At 36.1% G+C, this 12,722-nt stretch overlaps 2 protein-coding genes across 2 annotated transcripts; both read right to left on the bottom strand.

Annotated features, from left to right (window-relative positions):
* Nucleotides 1-615: 615 nt before the first annotated feature.
* On the bottom strand, nucleotides 616-3,333 carry LOC143611961 (uncharacterized; the record flags this gene model as incomplete). The annotated part of the gene is made up of 9 exons (XM_077086083.1): nucleotides 616-972; nucleotides 1,169-1,233; nucleotides 1,333-1,418; nucleotides 1,502-1,593; nucleotides 1,691-1,799; nucleotides 1,876-1,969; nucleotides 2,070-2,232; nucleotides 2,361-2,473; nucleotides 3,281-3,333. Coding segments are annotated over 9 exons (885 nt in total), but the record flags the coding sequence as incomplete, so codon positions are not given.
* Nucleotides 3,334-4,160: 827 nt separating this feature from the next.
* LOC143614676 (ABC transporter C family member 3-like) lies at nucleotides 4,161-9,745 on the bottom strand. The gene is made up of 10 exons (XM_077088067.1): nucleotides 7,412-9,745; nucleotides 7,199-7,285; nucleotides 6,305-6,910; nucleotides 6,066-6,230; nucleotides 5,696-5,990; nucleotides 5,395-5,609; nucleotides 5,026-5,331; nucleotides 4,893-4,956; nucleotides 4,546-4,785; nucleotides 4,161-4,463 (listed from the first exon to the last, which is right to left on the bottom strand). Exons 1-10 carry the CDS (start codon nucleotides 9,731-9,733, stop codon nucleotides 4,342-4,344), a joined length of 4,422 nt encoding a protein of 1,473 aa, XP_076944182.1. The 5' UTR covers nucleotides 9,734-9,745; the 3' UTR covers nucleotides 4,161-4,341.
* Nucleotides 9,746-12,722: the final 2,977 nt, after the last annotated feature.

Here is a 12,722-nt window from a genome sequence, read left to right as displayed (position 1 = left end):
CTATTTATAGGATGTAAATAACCTATTTATAGTAAAATAACCGGTTCCATCGGTCAAAAACGGCTATATAGCCGTTGGAACCGGTTTCTAACGGCTAGTTGGTTTAAAATTCAAAAAAAAAACCGGTGGAGCCGGTTTTTAAGTAAAACCCGGTCCCGGTTCCTACCGGTTCCACTAAGTTCTCAATTTGGTCCATTGGGTCGGGTAGGGAACCGACCCGGTTCCTAACTGGAACCGGTCCCATTTTGTACCCGGTATGAAAAAAACCGGTTACGAACCGGTTCCTGGTTTCAAGAATAACCGATTTTGTGCACCTCAACACGGAACATGTCCACGAGATGGACATGGAATTTCATCAATCTCGAACCAAAAAGGATACTTCACTAAGCTATGCTTAAACCGAGTTTATATGGCCTGAAGATGAAAGATTTCGACCAACAGATCCCGAACCAAGGGCATGGAACCCATCCCAAGCTTACAAACAAAAAAAATACGAGATGAAAGATTTCAGACCAACAGCGACCTAATATATTTTCAGTTGCCCTTTAATAGCGACCTGAAGTTAATTGCAATTTCAGTAGTTTTGCACCACCCGTGCAATGTTGATACTTGATATCGTTTTTAGTTTCCTCTATTCATTATTTTAGAAACCAATACCAACAGACTTAGCACAATTTTAGTACCACAGAAGAATTGTATACACACCATGTTACACAAGTAACCACAATGATTCTTCTATACAACCTTCACCCTCAAACAAACAAATCATTAAAAAAATAGTAACTCATTTGTTAAATTCCCCCTTTTCATCTTATTCAAGTATTCAACCATTCACATCAAAAGTGCGCACGCGTTAGAGGCTTTACTCAGCTACCCCGAGAAAATGAGCAAAGCTTTTATATTTTGGTTCCCATCCTATCTCCTCCCGTGTTTTCGAGTTGTTCAACTTCTTGCCCAAAACACCATCCGTGCCTACACACATAAAGTTACTGACAACTTAAAGCTTTCACACCTCAACAAAACAGCACAAATTAGTCATTTTCCTTTTATTGAAATTCAAATTAACAAAATAATTGTGAGAAACCGAGGTATGCGATTGATCAAAATATTTGTTGAAATATGCAAGGGAGAAATCACCAAAACTGATTCTCGAGTTATCACAACTTACCTGTGAACCCTATGAATGTGTTATCAAATTTCCCACTCTTAGCAACCAAGTCCATAATTTCTTGTCTGAAATCAATTTCATTTGGTTAAGACGGATTCTGAAATTAATGGCAATTTCAACCTGTTTGCTTATAAATGTTTTGACCCGTTTTGATTGGAACACACCTGGATAAAGGATGGTTGTCACATCCTAAAAATAACTGACCACGCAGTTTCTTTTTCAAAATTGCAACTGCAAGCGAGGCAGCATCCTGTATGGATACAAACAGACACATCAAATAATGTGAAACTATAATAAGATTAAAACAACACTTAAAAACCAATCTAAGATCACCTCATAATGAATGAGATTAACAATGTGATGAGGATTAGCTTCAATAGTTCCTTGTTTCAAGTAATAGAGGTGCATTCCTCTATCTAGTTTGTGCTAAATGAATTAAAGAATTTGAACAACAAACACCTGTATATGCATTTAATAAAATACAGAAATGTACCAAAATTCAAATGGTGCAAAAGGATATGTAAAGTCCCGCCAACCTAACAACACAACCACCGGCTTCTAGAACTTTCTTTTCTGCTTTTAGAAGAATATCAGTCCCGGGACTCTTCCCTATCGGTACCACTGGACTGTCCTGTATTTATATGAACTATATAGTTATTATAATAATAATTGATATATGCAAAATGGTTTAGGTTTAGATGTAACACCTCATAACAGTCTCCATTGTCATATCGGTCATATGGTGCTGAGCTAGATGTAAACAGAAAAGAACCTTCACCATTCCACAGTGATGCAGCTTCCCTGTTTGTTAAAACAAAGGAAAATTAATTGAATTTTATATAAGTCAATACTTTGATTAAATCAATTATAAACCTTCTAGAAAGGTTTGATATATCATTACCCGACATCACTAGCATAATCTGCGCTTCTAGAAGGTGGCGCACAGTAAATGACATAAGGGAACTTATGGTCCCGTTTAACGCCCTTCAAAGTTGGCTTAATCCCCAAATTAATAAGCTCGTTATGGTGGTCAGTAGTAACTGTCTCCCCGGTAATTTGGGATCCTGGGTGTTCTTGCCATTAGAATGGCAGCATGAGCTAAAGATGTAACATTATAATCCAATAACAAAATGTTAATTTAAGATTTATAACAGCATGTATAGCCAAAGTTAACAGTTTCTTTTTATCTAACCTGCTGCCACTTTTCTGCAACCAGGCGACCAAGAACACCTGGACCAACAATCAGTAGATCCGTTGCTCCAACATTGGCAGAATACGATCCGTCTACTTCTTGACTTGCAGCACCTTCAGTATCATGAGCTTTGTACATGAATGAAGGGCGAGTATAAACAATATTGAAAAGTAAAATCATTGAGAGCATAAAAGCTTGCACATGTTATGTACATATGATGATATAAAAGGGAAGATCTCATAGCAGCTACTGTTGTTGAACCTACATTTTATTTGATTGTAATTCAAAATTTAAGCTAATTATTCTGAAACTTCGACTTCCATTTAGGAGTATAAAGGAAACGAACCGAGCTGAGCCTGAGCTCGGCTAGTGAGACTTTTTTCATGCCCAACCTGTTTATTGTTTAATATTAATTTGTATACAATTTTTTTTATTATTTTTATATTTTGAGAAAAACTTTAGCAAGCCTAAGCTTGGCTCGAGCTTGGTTGTGCAGCGTGAAATCAATATATAGAAGTGTAAAAATACTTAAAAATACACAAGCCCAAACAAATTTTCTCGAGTAATTGTGTTTGCGCCCCTGGTTCCACTTTCGAGATAGGTATTGTGTAATATGGTAATAGGTATGAACCCTAGGGTATAAATAGGAATTTTTCGAGTAATTGGCAATGCATTTCCATAATTCAACAACTGGTCTGATGATGAATCCAATTCTATTATTTAGATAATTGTTCTAGATACAAAATTCACACTCTCAAAATCGATCGCATTGCAAAGATATACGTAACAATTTAACAATTACAGAATCGATTAGTAGAGTAGAGAAGTAAATAAATAAAATAAGCATACAGCAGCAATTCAATCAAAATAAGATTTTGCAATTCTTCGTCAATAATAAATCCAGTAATAATAATACGTACCGGTAGAGGATGAAGCCTGAACTTTGAGAGTGGAGGAGGAGGATGCCATCGATGAGCGGTTAGGATTTATAAGGAAGGAGAGTGAAGTCCGTTGGCGTGAAGAAGAAGAAGAAGAATAAGTACAGAGTTTAAAGCCGGTGGCCGGAGGAGATATACAAAAGCCCCCTCCTGCCATTTATTTTGTTGATGAAAGGATAGTTATTGCACGCCATGCGAAATCCGGTTCAACCGGTTTTCAAAACATTGCACATATGTTGTTAAAGCATACGTCACCATTACCGTCAAACTTCGATATCACTCACATCGTTGTTTTGATAGTTAACGAATGGGTTTCATCGAGACTTATGAAAATGAAAAAATCTTATTGTTCCATGTTTGTATATTACATTCGGTAGAATCTTTTGTCATGTCAAATGATGCCCAATCGTGTCATTGGTAAACCGAGGATAAATGTGTGCGAGTGGGAATTTGGATTTTTATATTAATAATAATTTTCATGCAATCGTCGTATGAAGAAATATGAGTTTTCAGTCAAATTCAACATACGAACTACACTGTCTGACCAAACTTATTGGGGGGTTTAAGACCACAATTTTCTTAAAAGCATTGTCATCAACAGATTGTTTTGGTAATGTTATTATAATCTATCTTAAATGAGTCTGCATTCAACTGGAGTCAGCTCATAGCTCGATGGGTCCACTCGTTTTAATGTAAGAAAACAGCCTAATCCTCTTTAATGTCGTATTAGATAGTTTATGTGTAGTATGTAATGCTTAATTGGACACTAAGAAGAACTAGTAACTATTTATTGCCTTAATTCACAAAGAACAAAATTTTTCATCAAAATATTGTCATGGAGGGATCAAAATAAAATTACCAGTAAATGATAATTGTATCAACTTATATATAACGGCTTATTGTTTAATTCTTATAAACAATGCCATAATGAAATACATCCAAAACAGTCAATTAGTGGTAAGTGTGATTGTTGTACAGTTATACTTTTTTTTCTATAACGAACGCCCCGAACACAATGATTGCAATTTGGCATTAGGCGATGGTCAACTGTAGCTGGTTACATGACTAGAATTCGACCTCATGCTGTACTCTGTAAACAGCTGGGAAAAAGAAGATGATGTATCTTCAAGCAATGTTGTTGGAGAATCATAGTCTTCAACAAGACCTGCATCAATCACAAACCAAGTTTATATGCACAACAGACACAAACAATTTAAGACAGAATAACCGGTCGAGCTCACACAAACCATTGTTTAAAACCAAAACCATGTCACTTTTCACCACAGAGGTGATTCGGTGTGCTACTGCTATCACCGTAGAGTCTGAAAAGTGCTGCCTTAGTGTTTTCTGAATCATGTTATCGGTTGCTGTGTCAACTGATGCAGTGGCCTCATCAAGAACCAGAATCTTGCTTTTCTTCAGTAGCACACGCCCAAGACAGATCAGCTGTCGTTGGCCCATGCTCCAGTTCTCACCGTTTTCAGTAACTATAACCAGTTTACAAACAATGGGTTATCAAAAGTTTGCATTTTTATTTTTTATGCAAAGTATAATGAAAAAAAAAATACGCTAAAATGGTTGAGCAATCAAGAACCTGCAGCATCAAGCTTGCCTTCCTTATTTCTAACCTCATCACCAATCTGGCATTTATCAAGAGCCTGAAATCAAAAACTAAATGTTACTAATGCCATACATATGCATACGCATATTAAATCTATCTAATGTACCTCCCAAATCTGATCATCTGTATAGTCTTCAAGTGGGTCCATGTTGCTTCTAACGGTTCCGTTAAACATAGTGGGATCTTGGGGAATTATGCTTAATCTAGAGCGTAAATCATGGAGTCCAATTGATGTAATGTTTACCCCATCTATCAATATTTCCCCACTGGCCGGTTCAACGAGACGAAAGAGTGTTTGAATAAGAGTAGATTTACCACTTCCGGTTCGTCCTACAATTCCAGTCTTTGTACCTCCACGGAAAGTACAAGTGATACCTCTCAACACAAATGGCATGTGTGGCGCATATCGAACCTATTCACCGTTATTTAAAGATTAATAAAAAGTTTAATTTAAAGAAAAACAGTAATGTATTACCTGCAGATGGTGAATATCAATTTTTCCTTGTGAAGGCCAGAGATGATCAGGTCGGTTTGAGTTTATAACAAGAGGAGGCTCGCTAGGGATACGACTGTACTGAAATATTCTTTCAACCGAAATAAATTGTATTTCCACTCTGCAAAGCTTTTGTATAGCCCAAGCTTGTAACATGCTCAAATTTAGCCCATATGTTACTGCTAAGCCCGCAGTACCTACAACGGGTTGGAAGAGGATGAGTTATATTACTTATTTATGGTTATAGCTGTAATCCTGATTTTGAGTTGTAAAATTTACTTACTTGGATCAATTATTCCTTCAGGAACAGAGACTAGAAACACCAGAAGGAAAGCAAAAATAAAAGATGACAGCATGTCCAAGCGTAAACCGAGCCAAGTCAATGCTCCAGCAACATGAAACTTTGGTCTGGAATAATTGTCAATCAGTTTCAAGCATGTGTCTTGGAATCTATGTTTCTGATCAAAGCTTCTAATAGTTGTTGATCCAGATATTGTTTCAGAAAAATGCTGAATGACTGGTGCTTTACATACTCCAACCAATCGTGACAGTTCTCGTGCTGAAGGCAAGTAATATTGCTTCAAACACAATGAATACATGTCAAACACAATAATATCGTCAAAAGAAACGGTTTTTACAGCAAGTATTGTTACCTGTAACCAGATGCAAATTCCAACCACGGGAAAGAAAACAAGGAACACGGGCCAAGCACCTAGTGACATAACTAAAATAATGCCTAAAAGCTGTATGACCACATAGGCAAATGGGCCAATAAGATAAGGTACATTCAAGTCCACTGCAGTTAGGTCTGTAGATACCTGCAAATATAGATTCTAAAAATCAAGTCACCTAATCATTAAGCAAAATGCAAGAAAACAATGTATTCACTTACTCGGTTTAGAATTCTACCAGATGGGTTGGCATCAAAGAAAGACATAGGTGCACGGAAAATACAATAATGCATTTTGTCAAAAAGGCGGTTAGCTGTTTCATATCCAGCTTTCATAAGTAAAAACGATCTGGCTAGAATACAAAAAGAGCATGCAATACCAAAAGCCACATAAACAATAATGAATTTGAAGTTATCAACACGCGCTTCATTGCTTTCAGATGTAGACGATGCCCAAGCCAACCAGTAATTGCTTGAGATTTGAGATGATTCAAACATGACTTGTGCTAATATTATCAAAGGAGTAAGTGCTCCTTTATAAGCAGTTGTAAGGTATTTCCAATAGGTTGATGCACCCACTTTACCGCTTTCTCTTTCTTCTTCTTCCACAAGCTGCCTTTTCTTCCCCTCCATCTGAACTAAATTACTGTTTTGACCCTTTATAGTCTCGTCTTGGATATCCTTTTTAGAAGTTTCTAAACTATGCCCTACAGAATCAATTTCTAACAAAGCTTCTTTGTGAGCACCAACAAGTTCTAAAAAGTCACCTCCTAGATTCATAATATCATCATATTTTCCTGCTTGTGTAATTCTTCCATCCCTCAAGACCTATAAACGAACCGAACATTCAGTGAACCATTCAGCGGGAAGTTCGTTTATTTAAGAAATGAATGAACATAAACAAAAAATTTTGTTCATCTATGGTCAGTTATGTTCGTTCGTTTACTTTCGTGAACCGTTCGTTTATACCGTTAACGAATACAAACATGTAAATTTTATTATCAAATGAACAAGAAATCCCCGTTCGTTCGGTTAAAGTTGAACGAACACGAACAGCTATGTCCGTGTTCATTAGGTTCATTTACAACCCTAGGAAGAATACTTCAAAAAGCTTACCAGGATGAGATCTGCAGCAGGTAAAAACTCCACCTGATGCGTGACATAAATCACTGTTTTTGATTCCAAGAAATCCTTCATACATTCCTGTGCATTAATTACTTTAACAAGTTAAATTTCATCAAACTATGGTTTTTGGCATAACAATTTAAGCACCTAAATGAGTAAACCTGAGGAAACATGAAATATTGTGAGTTAAAGTGGTCAACTCACCTTGAAAAGATGGTTTCCCGTAATAGCATCAACAGCACTAAACGGATCATCAAACAGATAAATATCGGCATCTTGATACAGAGCACGCGCTATCTGTATTCTCTGTTTCTGACCACCACTCAAATTGATTCCCCTCTCCCCTATAACTGTTTGGTCACCAAAAGATAGAGCTTCAAGATCTTTCTTCAAATCACATGCTTTTAGAACCTTCTCGTAACATCCTCTGTCCATCTCCTTACCAAACAAGATATTCTGTTCTATCGTCCCACTCTGTATCCATGGTGATTGACCAACATAAGCCTTCGTTCCGGCAACTTTGACTTTTCCTGACAATTTAGGCACTTCTCCTAGTATACAAGATAGTAAGCTTGACTTTCCTGAGCCAACAGGACCACATACAGCAACCTTCATGCCATCAAAAACTCTGAAATTTACGTCAACCAATGTCGGATTACAAGATGTCGCATCCCATGAGAAATTCCCATCAACAATCTCAACTGACGTGTCACAACTACCTCTGGGGACTATTTCTACCAGCCCAGAATCTAATTCGGATAAACTAAGGAATGATGCAATACGGTCAAGTGAAACTTTAGCCTGCACTATCATAGTTATTGTATCCGGAAGATTATACACTGATTCCTGAAGATTCTTAAATGTTGCAACTGCAGACAATACCTTCCCTGAGTCAAGTGGGATGCCAGCAAGCATACACGTACCAAATGTGGCTATAGCCACAAATGTAGGTGCAACCCAAAATGCACAATTGGTCATAGCAATAGTAAATAAATAAGTATATAACCAATGCGCTTCATTATTCCTAATTTCATTAATCCTAGACAAGAACTTCATCTCCCATCCATAAAGCTTGAGAATCCTCATATTCTTCAATATTTCAGAAGTTGTTTTCATTCTTTTATCCTTACATTTCATCAGTTTCTCTTGAAATTTTTCCTGTAACTTCCCTAATGGTAGATTAGATAGCATGACTAAAACGGTTGCAACAAAGGTAGCTAATGAAGAAATCCCGAGAATATTATATAATATTGCTAGTGCCAGACTAACTTGCACAATGACCAGCCAAGGTTTGTGAATGAACTTGCAGAAATCCCCGATTCTTTCAGCATCAACAGCCATGAAATTAATGATCTCACCATTGGAGTGTCCCTGCTTTGAGTGAGACGAAAGGGTCAAACCTTTGTGGTAGATCATAGAAACAAGAGCAGCTCTGACATTAATCCCAGCCTGTTGCAGCTTAAAATCACAATGTCGTTGCGCCAGACACTCTACAATCTTAGCAACACTGAATGCGGAAACTAGAAGAAAGCCTTCATTCAAGTCTCGATGTCCGTTTAGATACTGAACAAGTGTATCTATGAGAAACGGCCCCACATATGAAGCTAATGAGGACACTAAAGAAAGAAGACCTGTAATTATTATGTCTTTCCATGTTGTCAACATCACAGCCTTGAACAGGCTAAAAGTACTCGGTTGGCTGCTTTTAGTCTTATCCAATTCTAGTTTACTTCTTAAAACCGAAAACAATCTGTTAGCACTATTTAAACTGTCAAGCTGTGGAACATCCTCTAGATCTAACCGTTTCTTATATCCTACAGAAATCAACGGTTGAATCCAAGAGAGAGTAAGAAGACTAAATATATTAGTGGTTGCAGAAGGAGTTATAGTTTCGCCCCCACGTTTGGAATCGCTGTCATCCAGCAATGGTTGATAATCGGAACGGGCAATGGTACCATCTTCATTCTTAACCACGAACCCGACATAACACAGGAATAAACCGAGAACAGTCGATGAAGCATCTAACATCAAGAATTGAGGTTCTAAGCTATGAATCTGTTTATGGAAAACACAGTCTAACACTAGGCAAATACAAGAGACGAAGAAAGAAGAAAACCACCAAACCCTTAATGCAAAGGGATACTTAGATTCTGTTGATTTAGACACATGGTTGTGCAAGTAAACCGAAACGAATAACCAAACTAGAGTTCTAACAACGGTATCCGAAAAGCCAATAATGTTTTCTTTAACCCAACCATTTCTATACCAATAAAGAAGGTTCAAGAAACACATAACAAAGTTAAGAACCACAAGGACCACACAATATAACAGGGTCTGTTTGTATAACAATACCCCATTGTTGGGCATCTGTTTAGGACCTTTGGAACTGACCTTTTTGCAGAGATAAGTGATGAATACAAGAAGCAAGAAACTAAGGTGTGCTAAAGCAGAAAACCCATGCACCAACAGAAAGTCATCATTCATTGTAAGAACTGAAAGCTGAGACAAAGGTAGTGGCATGCCCATGAATGATGGTTCAATAATAATATCTCAATGCTTTAGTTTATAAAGTGACTGACTTTGTGTGATATCATAACCTTGGGATCTGTTCAAAATTGGTGGCCAACTGGCCATTGGTCCATCCCCATCCCCTTTTGTCTTTTTCTTTGTCAATTTTAAACTAATGTGAGTGCAATGACACCCACTCACATATTCCACATACAAAAAGATATTTTTTAGACCTGCTTGATTTTATTTTTTTTTGAATGAACAACGAATATAAGCCGGGCCGCTAGGGGTAACCCAATGATAAAAAGTGATAGTACTGAGTAGTTCAAGTTCACCATCTCCAGGACAGACTCAACGAATGTGGAGGCCTAAATCGAAACACGATTTTGAGGCCTTTTCATGACAACTGTTAATAAAATAAAATTTGCTTATTACAATTTTTGAACTAATAACTTATACTTTAGTAACAACCAAGCTTACCACAACACCAATACATTACTTTGAGTTTACTTTATCCATTATAATATATCTATATATAATATTTTCTTAAACTTGGGGGCCTTAATTAAGCGTAGGCCTAAAGCCCTAGCTTGTTTTCGCTGTCCCACGAGCCACCCCTGACCATATCCTGTTTTAGGGAAAATCCACCTACCAAAGGCCCACTGCGGTAAACCCGGTTAGAATCGGATTCAAACCTTTTACCTTGCCGTCTTCAGTCCAATCTTCATTTTCCATCCGGTTTCGATTAAGCTAAATCTCTACGGGGGTGTTTGGGATTCCTTATTTTACCTCCTTATAACTTTTCATTAAGTTATCAAAGTGTAACTTATGGAACATTTCCCCTCACAATATAAGCAATCCCAAACACCTTATTACTTTTTAAAAAATTTATAAGTTTTAAGTTGGTGAAAATAAACATTTCCAAACACCCCCTAAATGATTGATTAATGGACAATTCCCAATTCCCAATCTTTTTTTTTTTTTTTCCTTTATATCTTCACAATTAATAATTGGATTATTGTAAAGCCCATTATTTGCAAAGTCAATAATCAATGCCAAATACAACTTATGTGGACCAATGCAAAGGGTATATATTCTTTTGAGTCATTTCGTAGAACATGTGGTGTGCACAATCTTAGAACCCCTTATTAATCCAATAACACATTAACACGTGTCTATGTGTGTTGGTGTGTTTTAATCGAAAACATGAAAAACATTAGTAATTGATTAATTGCTAAATTAGACCATAATAACGTATAACTATGGATGAGCTCCTAATGATACCGCTACTGATTCTGAAATTAAAAATATTTGGTACCGGTATCGAAATGTTTAGTTCGGTACTAGTTAGATACCGGTATTTCATGCAAAATATAGAAAATACTGGTACTGTACCGTACCGTACCGAAAACGTTCATTCCTACTATAACCATCAAAACAGTCCAAATGAGATTAGGTAAGTTTTTAGTTATATTAATTTTGTTTATTACCTCCCCCAATTCTCCAATAACCAATAAGGTGTGTTATTTGAACAAGCAATATAAATTTAACTAAGTTGAAATCAATTCGAAGTTAATTAGATGAGGTTTGAGGTATTATATAAGTGGTGCTCGTCGACACAAAACTTTTACATTAAAAGTTTTATTGAAGAGCTTCATGATTCTAAACTATCCTTAGCTCGACTCATGAATCATCCATGAAAGCTTTTTTACTTTGTAGTGTGTCTGTACCAATATTTTTTAAATACATGTTTTATAAGCATATAATTGATTCCAAAGACGGTGCCTAGCGGGCCCCTTTCACCCATCTTCGTTTCGTCTTTAGAAGATACATTCCACATGTATGGTCATAAATATATGGTTGATTAGGTTAGTTAAATGAAGAATGAAGTAAAACATACAAAGAACGAGGTCAGGTATGAAGCTTCAATGTAAAAGTCAACTCTAAAACAAAAGGGAATGTTCTCATCTTGTTCTCCTCCACTCGTCTCATATAACATCGTGTATTGTCAAGAAATTTACATATACACTTACGTTGTCAATTGTCGCCATTTCTCATTTAAAAGAATAGTTTTTTTTTTCATACGAGATAAATAATGTGTACTCAATCACTCACTTTATAGACACAATTTATACATGTTCATAATCACAAATATTTGTAATTAGATAGTGATATCGTTGTCCTCGAATAACAGCGTAAATTCACTAACATTTTAGAATGGGGTAAGGTTAAAAATCATTCATTCCCGTCGTTTAAGTAAAATATATTTATGAAGCATGTAATTAGGCCCCTATAAGGGTTTTGCTTAGTCAATAGTTTTCTAATCCAAGTTAAAAAGCAACTAAAACTTTAATGTCAATTAGAGTAGATGATAACAATTGACATTCATCCACTACCCCCATAACCATATTCTTATTATAATAAACTGTTTTAACTTTTAATATCTTACGAACAATAAACATAATAGATTGTATTTAATTTTAACAGTCTGTGTGTATATTATTTTATAAAGCTATTTCAAAAATATGATACTAAAATAAAATAACTTAAAAAGGAAACCTCCAACCCCGTAAACCATAGAAGGTAACGACATACATGTTTGTGTATTTTTGCACGTTTAAAAATGAATTCTGATAATAAGTAATTTCCTCAAAGACAGCGACAAATTCGATTCGAAGTTTCTTTGAAACATCACTTTTGTTTCTAGTCGGAGATTGAATGACCAAGTTGGTTCCTAAAAATATTATTTAACTAAAAGTCATACTGGGTGTGCTTGTTTATTCGGATAGGTCAAATAAATCAACCACATATGTCCATGTGAAAGATTATTAAACTTAGAGTACCTAAAAGTAAGCCTCCAATCTTGATGATGACTAAATCTTTATCCAATCAGTCACTCCCCTATATATAACTACCCATAAGTTATTTCTTCTCATTCATAGCTTAAGCTTAATTCCCTAAAAGAAAACTCAAATCAGGAGTTAAGATCATGAGGAGTCATTCGACT

The sequence above is a fragment of the Bidens hawaiensis genome, unplaced genomic scaffold (assembly GCF_021521415.1).
Source record: "Bidens hawaiensis isolate Kalapana, Puna unplaced genomic scaffold, B.hawaiensis_p1.1 tig00000237_1, whole genome shotgun sequence".
Taxonomy (NCBI): Eukaryota; Viridiplantae; Streptophyta; class Magnoliopsida; order Asterales; family Asteraceae; genus Bidens; species Bidens hawaiensis.
The sequence above is the reverse complement of the archived record's forward strand: the minus strand, read 5'-3'. Positions and strand labels throughout refer to the sequence as shown.

Excerpts from the sequence above, each read along its gene's own strand:
- LOC143614676 (XM_077088067.1), bottom strand. The coding sequence starts at position 9,733 with ATGGGCATGCCACTACCTTTGTCTCAGCTTTCAGTTCTTACAATGAAT. Across the intron at positions 5,332-5,394 it reads TTGATATTCACCATCTGCAG|GTTCGATATGCGCCACACAT; the intron begins GTAATACATTAC and ends AACGGTGAATAG. Across the intron at positions 4,464-4,545 it reads GGTTTTGGTTTTAAACAATG|GTCTTGTTGAAGACTATGAT; the intron begins GTTTGTGTGAGC and ends TGATTGATGCAG.